Here is a 13,688-nt window from a genome sequence, read left to right as displayed (position 1 = left end):
ATGTGCAATTTTCAAGTGGCTAAAAATTCCCGTTGATTTTTTAGATTTTTTTTGTTTGTCTCATTTGCTTCCATATAATGAATAAACACAATTCATTTTTATATGGAAGAAGCTTCGGCTGTTTTGAACTAGGGTTAATATGGGTTTTGTTAGAGAATGAACTGTATTTTAATTGAAAATTCCTAAAAATAAATAAATAAACATGAATGGGAAACAATATCATTTTGAAATAGGGGTGCCATTGTATTGGCCAATACTGTATGTACATGCATAGGTTTCTCATTTTGCGTAGGTGGGATTTCATTCTCAACATTTTTGAAAAACAAACAACACATGTTTTTATATCTTGCATGTAGTGTCTGATCGTTTTGAAATGATCAACGCTTCTTTTCTGCTCACCTTTTGGTCTCATATTAAGCGCAAAATAGTTATATATTTTATTAAGTATGTATATTAATGGAGGCATATATTTACTTTCATTGATTATTTTTTTTCTATTTCATTATGTATGTATCTTTGTAGACTTTCAGTTTAGTATCTATTCTTAAATTATGCTTTTACTGACGACATTTGTGAAACAGGAAAATAAGTGAAACAAAAATTGTGAATCATTTGAAGGTGTCCCGCGAGTTAAGCGAGATAGCTTTTTTTTGTTATTGGTTATAAAAATCTGGTACATGTACATATACATATCGATGGTTCTCTGCAATAACGACACAATTCAAAATTTAAAAAAAAAAAACTCTTACTACTGTTAAATGGCTCACGTCTCTAATGCTTGTCTAATCCATGTCTAATCCTTACTACTTACTGTAGAAATCCTTATTACTTAATAGGCAGATCTACATTGAAAGGTAGTTAATCGCGCACTTCGTAAATTACCGTGAATTCACGGTAATTTTTAGAAAATACATTGGATCTACCGAAATTTTTACCGTGGATCTACGGCAATGTCTTACAGTGGATCTACGGTAATATTTACCGCGGATATAAGTTAATTTTTTACAGTGGATGTACGGTAATCTTTTAACGTGGATCTACGGTAATTTGTTACCGCGGCGCGTGTAAATAGACACTTCTTAATTTCTTCAAAAAAAATATACGATTTCAAGGATATTCAAGTTTTAAGTTTTAAAAGAACATTTTCAATGCCATCCCGTCCTTATGCACCAACAAATCTAATCTGTTTTAATAATACAGAATTTTCGCTTTAATTTGATATTCATACTGGTTTTCTAAGTACATTGCATTAAACATTTTTTACTCAGTTTTTTTATTGCTCATATTTTTCAAATTTAAGAATCACGAGATTTTCGGAACTTAAAAAAGACCTAGATCCCGGAATCAGTAGATATGTGAAAAATTACAAACTTATTTTCGTCAATACCCATACTACCATGGCGAAATAATATAAATTCGCCTTGAATACTACTATGCAAAACAAAAAAATTTAACGTGGTTTAAAAATTACAAAGCATGTACTTTTAGATTGTATAAAAAAACCGTATCGTAATTTTTACCTTTTTACAAACTTTAAAAAATTTAAAACTAGTACTCCCTGGGAGGCCCGCACCACGGAAAGAGCCTAGGGTCCATAGATCCTAAATCCGACACTGACCAGAACGAACTATTGCAACAATATGAGGAAAAATTAAGCATTATAAACATTATAAGTGGCAGTGTAAACCTTACTAGTCAACAAAACCTGTATTAATGTAGTATTCATTTCACTTCACTAAATATACAATCCAACATGGACTATGAGGGGACAATTCAACCGTAAAAGTCATCGGCAGTTTGTTGATAACATTTTCAGGCAGTCGATTTTGCTATAGTGGTTTTATTCGATTGCGACAGGCCAAGTACCAGCAAATGAAAATTGATATTGATATTTTGGGCGTAACACCACCGGCAAACAAAGGAACATGTGTATACATCTGTATGCATAGGATACATGCCGGCAACAGCTCGACTAAACATAATGGATGGCTTAGCTACACAATGTGTGAATGTTTATTGCAACTAACATAAATACATACGTATAAACTACTTTTGTGTAGCAGATAATCTAAAATTTATAAATAAATGAGTGATAGTGAATGCAGCACGCCGAGAATTGCATTTGAGCGAGTGCTCACGCCAGCTGACTAATCTGTTGTGCCTATGGGGTCTTTTAATAGCAAGGCAGCTGAATACACAAATATACATGCATAGTACTACTTATAAATATGAGCTATGGGCATTTGTACTAACAGTTTACAAGCCACTTTTCCCTGCTGTAAAGAAATCATTGCATTTTTACAGGTTCCCTGGAAGCGTAACTCCAAACTTTTTCACTTACCTTATATAGTTTACAGTTTGCCCCTTATTTTAGAATGGAAATTAGAACAATAGACGTGCCTGAAATGACGCCTTCTCCACTTACGTCCAAATTCAGTATGCACTTGTAAATTTGTGGAATCTAGGGCTGCAGCCCAATCAGAACCCGGTAGTTTTTTTGCAACTCCCAAACTTTGATAGTCTTCAATTCAAGCACCTTCTGAAAATTAATCACTTGGTTAAGAATTCTCAATTGTCTATACATATTTGGCTAACAGTTTATATGAAATTTTTACAATTTTATACACAGACGTCGCAAAATTTATAATTATTGCTTATTTCGTTTTCGACATTCGTTTAATTTTTGCTTTTTTGACAGTTTTCTCTGTGGTGATACCATATTAAACAAATAAAACAAGGTATTTTAGCGAGATGCCATATTAATACAAATTTTAGAGTTAGACCAAAGAACGTAAATGTATAAGAAGCGACAAAGAACTAACGGTCTTTGGTACATTTACGTTCTTTGCTTAGATCAAAAATCTTTTTCTTGACGAAACTTGAATCAGTGTTCCTGCTAAATGCTAAATGTGTTTTTTTTTTAATTTATTGCTAAATGCATTTATAAATTAGTTTTCACAAACGATCTGCGCAGACTGTTCAATGCCCGCTAGACGGACAGCCACCAGTTTTTTTCCTCTCCATTTTTGCCGACCTTCAGCGAGTTTCGATAGAAGAACGATAAGTTACCATCTTCACTGTTAAGACGCCGACTTTTGTCTTTCGCTTTATCACATTTCACGTTTTCTGCTTCACGTTTCGTCGAAAAATTTGCCGCTACTGCTTTAAAGTAAAATATTTATTATAAAATCAAATATCCTATAATAATAAAATAGTTATTCGTAACTAGAGTAAACAGCGAACAAAATGGCTGATATTTCAAAAGAGGATTTGAAAGCAGAAATCAATGCCATACTGAAGACTGCGGACCTTTCGGTCGTGTCTGCGAAGAAAGTGCGCGAGCAAGTGGAGAAGAAGCTGAACTGTTCCCTATTGAGTCGTAAGAAGGATATAGATAGCATTGTTATGGATTTTATTAACGAGCAACAGGAAGAAAGTGACGCTTCCGTGGAGGAACAAGAAGAAGCATCTGAGGAGGAGGAAGTCGTAAAGAAAACAGCCAAGAAGCGCCCCCAGCCGACGCCGCGCAAGGTTGCAAAGAAGCGAAAGCCCGCAAATGAATCTAGTTCAGGGTCCGAATCGGGGTCTGGGTCAGACTCTGATTATGAAGTACCAAAGAAGAAGGCCCCAAAGAAGAAAGCTGCTGGCGGTGCCGGTGGTGGTGGTGGTGGTGGCTCCGGCCGCAAATCCACTGGATTTACGCGTGCATACAACCTATCACCAGAACTTTCAGCACTAATGGGTGCAGAATCACTACCGCGTCACGAAGTAGTCAAAAAAGTTTGGGCCATAATAAAGGAACGCAACTTGTATGATCCTAAAAATAAACAATTTGCCATTTGCGATGATGAACTAATGAAAGTGATGAAAGTGAAGCGCTTCCGTACTTTTGGCATGTTGAAGCACTTGAAGCCACATTTTCTGGATTAAATAATGCGACAGCTACGATTGGATCAGGAGAGGCGGCGATTAAAGTCCACAAGCGGATCAATTCCTTAAATTAGACGAAGAATAGGAATAGAACATTTCCAATTTTATTTGCCTAATTCGCTTCACTGTCTAAAATTGTAGCCTACACATTTGCAACATACATAGTTTTTAAGAACTTTTTTTTTGCAAATTTGATATTGATATACGTATGTTTGTAAATTTTGACTGGTAAAAAGTCTTAAAGCATTTTTCACTAAGTTTTCTTAAGTTTATGTTTTAACGTCTTGATTGTAGAACACGCTTGTCGCTAACGTAGAGTGAAGATGAAAAATTTATATTAGATATGTATGTTTGTATGCCGATATAACTATGCATAATTTGAAAATTGAGAACTGATGCGCGGCTATCACTATTATTTAGAGATTTAAAAAGGGTGCATGGAAACGTCCACCGCCAACGGAGGTATTAAACAAACTATACCAATTAATGTTCCATCTTGAATATTAAATACGTTATAATATTGCAATAGATATAAACTTTGGATTAACTGACAATTGAATTTAAAATAAAGCGAGACGTTTAAAATTTCAAAACTACATTGGGAGTTGTTGAATTTCCAGGATGCGAACGGGTATGTAATTTTTTCAAGAAATGGATTTTAAGTTGGTATGACCATTAGAAAGTTATTAAAAAGGTTTTGAATTTATATGTATATATTTATACTTCCAAGATATGCGCAGCCATATGTGAATACCTGAATCCCTCAACTCCGCTTTGTCGTTATTTCGATGTCGTCCTATCATCGATGTCCTTGGGTAACCGCCCACACATTGATTTCAAAACAATCATTTTTTTATTAAACGTTGCTTTATTTTTACAAACATTTTTTTACTTGTAATACATTTTAATGCATGTACATAAGTAAAGTTCGTTTTTTACGTTATAACTAGCGTATAATACAATTGTGTAAGCAATAAATATACATACATATGTATGTGTAAGTACATAAATTTGAAAGAAAAAAATGGAATTAATTTTCTATTCGCTGCATAACTTAATAGCAAAATGCCTGGATCGATTATGCTAAATGCAAAAAATTAAAATTTTTAACTAGTATAACAAGCTAAAAATTGCGAAATGTTGTTCCTGTGTAAAATTGCGAGTTAAAAAAATAATTGGCGGTCATAGCCGCAGTTTGCTATAGCCAAAGTTTCGAAAACAAAATGTTCTAAATTAAAACAAACAGTACCCTAAATGAATTATGCACATTTCAAAGAATACTTAAAATTGCTTTTCTGTAAAATAGGATAAAAAATCCATTAAACATACATACATATGTAAGTACGGCGTATGCAAATACAAGCGTTCTTGTTTTACGATCGGCTTAGTTTATTTTCTTTCCATTTGTGTTAGTGTTATGTACTAAAATTTAGTTTGTCATGAGCTCATTGCCATCGGAGGTGGCATGTTAATGTTATCATCGATATTAAATCTTCACTACAGCCTTGGCTTTGTATAGGCAAGTGTTTCTCCATTTTGGAGAAAATTCTAAACTAGTAACTAAACTTTCAGTATATGCATTTTTACAATGGATTTTATTGAAATTTCCTACTAAGCCTTAGATACTCTTTATATGCTTAAGCATAATAAATTTGTATGCAAGCTAACTAAATTTTTGCTGCTCTAAATATTTTTTGCTCTTATTAATGTACATATTATGTAATTATTGTTTTGATGTGTTGGTGTCTGAATGTTTTTTTTTTTAGTAATAAGTGTTTCTCCATGTCGTGTTCAATTGTTTTAACCATTTATAGTAATTAAGCTCTGCTTCAGCAATAACTTCAACCTTAGCTGAAACGTTTCCAAATTAGAATACTTTCGTTGGCAGTTTGCGCGTGCCATCCATTTCGTTTGTTCTCAATTCTCATTCATACCCACACAAACCATTCCAGAATTGCACAGCGCTTTTTCTCCCACTCTACAATTTTTAGTACCTGTAGTAGTTGGGCTTGAAAGGTCCGGCCTTGTTTAGACCCATATACTTAGCCTGTTCATCCGTCAATTCTGTCAGATGTGCATCAAACGTTGGCAAGTGTAAGCTTGCCACATACTCGTCCATTTTCTTCGGCAGCAAATATACGTCGGACTTGTAGCGGCCAGGAGGAGCATTGAACAATTCGATTAAGGCGAGCGCTTGCGTGGCTGAAGTAATTGACACAGCGAACGACGGTATGCTGGAGCATGACAAATTGACGAGGCGACCCTCCGCTAACAATATAATATACTTGCCCTCTGGCCAGATGATATGATCCACCTGCGAACGTACTTTCTCCCATGTCAAGTCCGGGGTACGCAGGCCGTTCACATCGATCTCGGTATTTGAGTGACCCATGTTGCATATGATGCAACCACTTTTCATTTTATCCATGTGCTCACGCACAACTACATTCTTATTGCCGGTCGCTGTGACCACAATATCCACGTTGCGTATCACTTCGTTCAACTTAACAACACGGAAGCCATCCATGCTGGCTTGTAATGCGCAAATCGGATCTATTTCCGTTATATATACAATGCAACCTTGTCCCTTTAGCGCCTGTGCACATCCTTTGCCAACATCACCATAGCCGCAAACGACCACTTGTTTGCCGCCGAACATAACGTCCGTTGAACGTTTCAAGCTATCCAGTATAGATTCCTTGCAGCTGTAGAGATTGTCAAATTTCGTTTTCGTTACCGAATCGTTGACATTCATTGCAGGCACAGTTAGTTTGCCAGCTTTGGACAATTGATACAGACGATGGACCCCTGTAACGCTCTCCTCCACTATGCCCTTTACAAGCTTGAACATTGTGGGGTATTTCTTCAGCATTAGATGCGTTGCATCGCCGCCATCGTCCAATATCATATTCGGTTGCCAGCTCTCCGCATTTACACAACGATCGATACACCACCAGAAATCCTCCTCCGTCTCTCCGCGCCATGCAAAGATCGGAATATCCGCTTCAGCCAAGGCGGCGGCAACTTCGTTCTGCAAGAGTGAGGTGGAGAAGGATAAAATCAATTAACACTTGCTTTTATATGTATATCAATTGTAGGATTGTGCGTTATAAAGCGCTAATAAAGTCAATTAACACTACTGTGAGTGTCTATTGTAGAAAAACTGGGATGCTAAAAGTTCGTTTTGGGCAATTTAATGCATTATTTAGCTAAGGTGTGTTTATTTTTAACTATTTTTTTTTTTTTGTTATTAAATATATAAAATAATCTTACTCCGATTTAGTGTAGGCACATACTTAAATTCTTTTGAGAATAAAACGGTTCAGCACAAAACTGATACATTTCTAAATAAGCCTAACGCTTTATAAATAATGCATGTGTTTGTGATGCATTCAAAAAAACGCTCAATTACTTTGACATTATCGCTAAATATTAAATTCATATTTCAGTTTGCAAGCATACGATTACAAAAGCTGATAAATGCTTAGCGGCAAACAATTTGCTCATGCTAATATTTGCTTTTAAAGCCTGGTACATATATACGCACATAGTACCTGCTTATTTAATATATGTATACAGACCAATATGCAGACACAGGTGAATATCAGTTTTAGGCGTTAACCGATGTGTTATCTGGCAATTAGTAACTCTCCATTTGTAGACTTGACAAACTAAATAGAACCAGATACGTGTATTCATACAAATCGAGCCATCACCGCCAAAACGATGTAAGCGATATTTTTTCAAAATTTTATTTTTGATGCAGAAATGCTTGTAGATGCTCCAGGAACATTTCTGCATCAAAAGAAAATGTTGAAAAAAGTGTCGATCACATCTTTTCGGCAGTTAGGGCTCGATAAAGGTATGTATGTATCGATAAGCTTGATTTAAGATTGGAGGGTTCTTAACATATTTCTTAATATGTATAACTGACATCATTTCAACTTCCATTGAACATTTCATTTCAGAGTTATAATTGCTTAGCTGGCCAATTAAACGAAAATCTATGCACTGTTGCGCATACAGCCAGCCGTTTGTTTTCTGAACGCGAGTGTAGTGGAATATACTCAATCATAAATCGTTTACAATCTTCACACAAGCAAACACATATATGGGTGTTTCCATGATGTCGGACGTGATATTCGTACGATTTTAGAGCTATAAAATCTGCAAATCCTGTGAAGCTTTCCTTCCTTAAACATTCCTTAAATAAATTCATATTATGGACCAATACAACCAATTTATATTTAATAAGAAGCAATTCGTTGTTGGTTTTATTTTGAATTAAAATGTGATAACGGACGGGGCATATCGGACGTGACAGATATTTCCTCATACAATATTTTATTGAATAATATCTTGATATGTATGTATATAATTTTAATTTTAATTTTTACAGTTCTTTTCGTCACAGTTTCACATTTTCATAACTTCTTTGCGATGTCTGAATACGAAATTTTAAGATTGAACCCATTTACTTGCAGCATTTTCGGTTTACATTTTCATGGAAACACCCATATACATATATAATTTCTATTGGCGCTATTGTCATTGTGGGAAGGGCATAGTGGAAATGTACATATATACATGGGTATATTGGGTGCAGGAGAGAATTTACTGGCACATCGATATGAATGCTTATTTAGTAGACATTTTGGGCAAAGTCACATGAGCTTACTTTTAATTCTTAGTATACATATGTATGTATGTAGGTATGTACATATAAACCTTTATGGAACGAAATGATAAAAAATGTACATCGTTCTTGCATGACGCCAGTATTGAACCTTATTTAGGTCGTTTTATCAAAAGTTTTTCTCTAAATCAAGTGTCAATAAATGCAGAATCGATTTGTAATATATTCCTATGAATCATTGTTGTTAGGAAATATATAGATATGTAGATAAAAACTTAATATTATGAACAAATGAATTGGGTTAACTAAAAGTATTCAATTTATAAGCTATAAAAGTTATGTATTTCTACTAACTGTCATCAGAATCTCGTGCTTAATTGCTAGTAAGCTTCATGCAACTAAGTATATTAAAACTTGCGCCTACTTTTACTACTACGCGAATTTTATTTTGATTGGAATATTTGCATAACTTCTGTTTTAAAGCACGTGTGAATACATAATTATACATAGTGTATATGAATGTACTTCTGTACATAGTGCTACCCACACCATATGGCAACAGCTGTTACTCACCCACTCGTTACTTTCTAACAATATTGCTACTCACCTGCGTCGAGTATATGTTGCATGCAGCCCAACGTACTGATGCGCCTAACTCCACTAAAGTCTCAATGAGCACCGCTGTTTGTGCATTGATGTGCGTACAGCCGACGATTTTAGCATCTTTTAGCGGCTTATCATCGGCAGCGCGCTTCCTGAGTGCCATTATACCCGGCATCTCCTGTTCGGCAATTTCGATTTCTCGCCGACCAAAAGCATGCTGACCGGCAATGTTGCGTACACAAAAGTCCGAATTGCCTTTGGTATTCTTTTGAACTTTTTCGCGTGGCGGTACATCGTCGCCGTCATCAGAACTACTGCCAGTATATGATGCCGAGCTAAAAGAATCCGTAGATGAAGCTGATAAAGAACGACTGCGATAACGACTGGTCTTTTTGAGTGCACTTGACTTGCCTGGAGCGACGGCGGTGGCAACCTCTTGTTTATCACCGCTAGATCCCGGATCGGGTACTGGAGTGTCGGGCAGGTTGTTCATGTCGTGTTGAGACGTGGTTGTGGTTTATTTAGTGCTTTTGGAAAATATGTGGAAAACGTCCACAAAAAATAATTTAAAATAATTTGCGTTAACGGCGATGGACTAGCTGGATGGAGCCGCTTTGAGGATATTTCCTCTTATCGAAGTTAAGTCGTTTTGCTGCGATGCGTTTTTCCTTCTACTATTTGACGTTCACGTAATACTCACGTGATGCAATTGTATTTGAGAATAGTTTTTTCTATTTCCATAGAAGTTTGTCTCCCTTTCTTTTCGATGCACTTTATTCCCCGCACAGCTGGCTTATAACACACAGCTGCTGAACTATTTGGCCTAGTACGTCAGCGATTTTGTTGCTTTTTATGCGGCTGGCTGACACTTGGTCAATAAATAGTTAAAATAAGTCGGATTAAAAACAGAAAGGAATCTTTTAAAAAAACTAAAATGAAGAACAACACAATGGATACAACCACAATATCCCTGGTGCTCCTCAAATTAAACTTATCAACTCGATCAAGTCGCTTGTTAAATAAAAACTGAATTAAATGTTTGTCCAGAAATACGCCGAAGATATCGTAGTCTAGGGATGAAACGATGTAAATAAATACAAGTACATACTCGATATTTCCAGTTTAATACCAACTACTTTTGGTATTGAAACTTGTAAACCAAGTACTGAGTAGGTATCGAAAAAATTTGGAAAATATCGGAATCCAGATCTAATAGTTCTTTCCAAACTTTTTTTTAAGTTCACGGAAATTCCTTGCATGAATCAAACCTTAATTTGGGGTGGCTTGGTTTCCAATAAAAATTTCCGCACAGCCATACGCAGGAATAATGTGTTCGCATATAAATATACAGCCCAATTCTGAATACTACCAGGGAGTTTGTTCTCCGGGAATTTGTTTCTCCCGAGAAAGAAATCCTCCAATAATAATAACCCTCACTAAGTAGAATTCTACTTTCTGTGTTGCCGGAAAAAGAGTGGCGGAAGTAATTTTGCGTAGAAGAAAGTTAAATAGTAAATTTCTTATTCATTTCTTGAGCGGGTTTTCTATGATTTTTTGATTTTATTGAGATCTGGAAAATATGCTCTAGGCGAAAAAGTGACATTATCCGAATTGAGGTTATGACACCTTATAGGAAGTGACATAACCCCAACAAAAAAAAATGCCTTTCTGTTACACCCGATTTACATGATTCAAGTACTTGAAAGCAATTCTTGCTCATTCTCTTTTGTGTTTTCTATTTGCTTTTACACGTTTCAATTCTGTTGAATTCAAGTTTTTGGTTCTTTAAATGGGAAGCAACGAAAATGCCAAAAGCAAAGCAAGAAAGTTGAAACGACTTGACGGTACAGACGCATGTGTACTCGTCCCTTTTCTTCTCACCCCCTCTCTTCCACATGCGAGCAGAATTGAATTCAATAGTTGAACTGTGTAAAAGCAGTCTTACTGTATAAAGGGCCAACATACGACTTTTGTTTCGCTTTGCTTCATAATTCCGCTTTGACAGATAAGTTCAACACATGATTTTATAAGAGCCTTGCTAAATAGAAGGCGAGAAAAGCAAAGCGAAGCAAAATCATGGGGAACTGTCAACTTTTGCGCTCTTTGGCAATCAGCTGGCTACATCTATCTTTTCTCGCGCGCTTGCATTGCATTTAATGACAACAAGTTTAGTGGTCGCTCAAAGCACTCCAATTTTTCCATGTATTTTGTATGAAAAAAAAAACTTTATGTGGAAATGGTATGGAATTGCTGAAAGTCAATATTTTTCTATCGAAAAACTCTGGTTCTCTTCAGGAGACTTCCAATAACAATATTCAATTATTTATTTAACCGTCTTTTAATAATGAAGATTTTTTTATTTATCCCCCCATTGCATTTTCTGGCATTTTCTAGGGGGTTTGGCGATCCTATAAAATATAGTTACTAAGAAAAAATTGTTAAAAAAATAATTGGGTTTTAGGGAATCTGTTGAAGAGAAACAGTCTTCCGATCGAAAAATATTGGTTTTCAAGAATTCCATACCATTTCCACGATAAGTTTTTTTTTCCATACAAAATACATGGAAAACTTTGAGCGCTTTGAGCGACCTCTAATTTTTTTTTTTTTCAAAATAAAAAAAGGGCTATAGTTTTTTTCGATACAGAACAATTCTAGGGGTCGAGAGCATAAAAATTCCAACTTTACTATTTTACATGCATTTTTGGACCACCCTAATGTACATATCACTCATATACTAAAATACAGTCTTTACTCAATAAATGAGATCTGTGTAGTTCCCCCGTAAGACAATACATTTTGGGAGCAAATTGAAAACTAAACGCATCTCCTGAAAAATCTCGTTTATTGAGTTGGAATAGGGCTTGTTCGAAATGCAATCACAACCGCAGTGTTGCGCGCAGTATTAAAGTATCACGTTCGATGTGAATTTCTAGCAACGTTTGATCAGTTGGAAAGTTGCAACAGTAGTGCAATATTTCATAAGTGCTGCAGTATTTTTATTACGCTTTTATTACGTACCTCGAACAGGCCCATAGTCTTTTAGTTATTGAGCTGCATATATGTATATATATATGTGGATTTTCAAATAGTTAAGGTTGTATTTGATATTCTATATTTATTCCCAATTCCAAATGTATATTCAGATCCTACAAATGAACATTAACAGCTTATATGCTAAAAAATTTTAATACGTCTTTATCAATGGTGTCTTCATTAGTCCTGCGCATACGATCTAAGGAACATGCTATACTTTTACAAGTCATAAAAAAAAAATTAAAAAGCATATTTACTGTCAGAGGAAGGATTGTAGAGAAGCCCGCTCTCTGAATCACCTTCTTCATCAATAACACTTCCATGATATTGCCGTTCATGGAGTAAAAGTAACTTCTCTTTTAGAAACGATTTACCACAAATGTTACAATCAAATCTCTTAGAAGCTGCAAAGCACAAAAATAAAGAGTAAGCAATGTTTCATTTAAATTATTCAAAAGTGCTTTACTTAGTCCATGTGTAGTTTGTGTCTCTAATCCAAATGCAGTTGTCGGTTCCTTACAATAAGATTTATGATTCAATTTATGCCACTCATATTGTGCTTCCTTCGAGAAAGTTTGTCCACATAAATCACAATTAAAACGAGATTTCTTCTTGCTGTGTTGGCTGTGGCCACGTAAATGCATACGCAAACTAGAGCGCTGAGTAAATCCTGTAGAAAATAATAAATTGCATACTTATTTATAATTGATGGAATTGAAATCAATATCTTTACCTTTTTGACAAACTGAGCACTTGAATGGAGTAGGATCTTTGTGTGTCAACATGTGTTCTCTGCAAGCCGTTTGCTGGCGGTAGCCTGAGTATATATTATATATACATATTAAAACAAGAACGTGGTTAACATTAATTAGTAAAATTTTAACATACACTTTCCGCAAACATCACATCGAAATGGCTGTTCCTTTGTGTGGGTACGTTCATGATTGATTTGGTGGATTTTTTGATGAAATGACTTTTCACAAAACTGGCATTGAAACCGTTTCTCGCCGTGCTGTCGCACATGATATTGAAATCGCATCTGTGTGTAGTTTTCGAATTTTTCATTGCAAATATGGCATGTGTAAGTGGATGTTAAATGAAAATTCTTATGATGGCGTTGTAAATGTAGTTGACTACGGAAATGTTTGCCGCATTGTTTACACTTTATTGAGTCCAGGCGACTATGCTTGTGTTTGTGTTGAGACAACTGGAAATTCGATTTAAATCCTTTGGAACAAATATTACAAACGTATGGGTTTTCTTGTGGATGTAAGCGCAGGCGGTGTTCTTTCAATAGAAAGCGCTTAGGAAAAATTGCGAAACAAATTTTGCACTGCAGAGAACGACGTGGAGCGTAATTTGCATTATATGGCATTGTATCTGGCTCAGTATCGGTGACACTTTCATCATCGGTGTCTTCATCCTCACTACTACTTATGAAGTTCAAAGGATGTAAAATATCTGGGGTTGGATCAAGAGATTGAAC

At 35.5% G+C, this 13,688-nt stretch overlaps 3 protein-coding genes across 5 annotated transcripts in view; 1 reads left to right on the top strand and 2 right to left on the bottom strand.

Moving 5' to 3' along the window:
• The first annotated feature begins 3,021 nt into the window (after positions 1 to 3,021).
• LOC118747897 (upstream activation factor subunit spp27) lies at positions 3,022 to 4,526 on the top strand. Of its 2 annotated transcripts, none has more exons than XM_036482103.1 (2): positions 3,022 to 3,169; positions 3,230 to 4,526. In XM_036482103.1, the coding sequence occupies exon 2, from the start codon at positions 3,247 to 3,249 to the stop codon at positions 3,928 to 3,930; it is 684 nt and encodes a 227-aa protein (XP_036337996.1). In that variant the 5' UTR covers positions 3,022 to 3,169; positions 3,230 to 3,246; the 3' UTR covers positions 3,931 to 4,526. The 2 variants fall into 2 exon arrangements, with proteins under 2 accessions (XP_036337996.1, XP_036337997.1); XM_036482104.1 differs by having other exon boundaries at positions 3,216 to 4,526.
• Positions 4,527 to 5,840: 1,314 nt separating this feature from the next.
• On the bottom strand, positions 5,841 to 10,286 carry LOC118747896 (adenosylhomocysteinase-like 1; the record flags this gene model as incomplete). Its single annotated transcript, XM_036482101.1, is given in 2 exon segments — positions 5,841 to 6,961; positions 9,174 to 10,286. Coding segments are annotated over 2 exon segments (1,533 nt in total). The 3' UTR covers positions 5,841 to 5,917.
• Positions 10,287 to 11,994: 1,708 nt separating this feature from the next.
• Positions 11,995 to 13,688, bottom strand: part of LOC118747895 (zinc finger protein 2 homolog) — a 2,674-nt gene continuing 980 nt past the window's right edge. Inside the window, exons 3-7 of one of the 2 annotated variants that reach the window (XM_036482100.1) lie at positions 13,091 to 13,687; positions 12,936 to 13,019; positions 12,669 to 12,872; positions 12,460 to 12,606; positions 11,995 to 12,401 (exon numbers count right to left, since the gene is read on the bottom strand). In XM_036482100.1, coding sequence (XP_036337993.1) covers positions 12,337 to 12,401; positions 12,460 to 12,606; positions 12,669 to 12,872; positions 12,936 to 13,019; positions 13,091 to 13,687 — 1,097 coding nt within the window. In that variant the 3' untranslated portion in view covers positions 11,995 to 12,336. The remainder of the gene's footprint in view (positions 12,402 to 12,459; positions 12,607 to 12,668; positions 12,873 to 12,935; positions 13,020 to 13,090; position 13,688) is intronic. The other variant, XM_036482099.1, reaches the window with a different exon arrangement.

Source organism: Rhagoletis pomonella, unplaced genomic scaffold (genome assembly GCF_013731165.1).
Source record: "Rhagoletis pomonella isolate Grant_MI unplaced genomic scaffold, Rhpom_1.0 Rhpom_scaffold_00012, whole genome shotgun sequence".
Taxonomy (NCBI): domain Eukaryota; kingdom Metazoa; phylum Arthropoda; class Insecta; order Diptera; family Tephritidae; genus Rhagoletis; species Rhagoletis pomonella.
This window is presented reverse-complemented; position numbering and strand designations above follow the sequence as displayed.

What these genes read in the sequence shown, in the direction of transcription:
- LOC118747897 (XM_036482103.1), top strand. Translation starts at nt 3,247, where the DNA reads ATGGCTGATATTTCAAAAGAGGATTTGAAAGCAGAAATCAATGCCATA.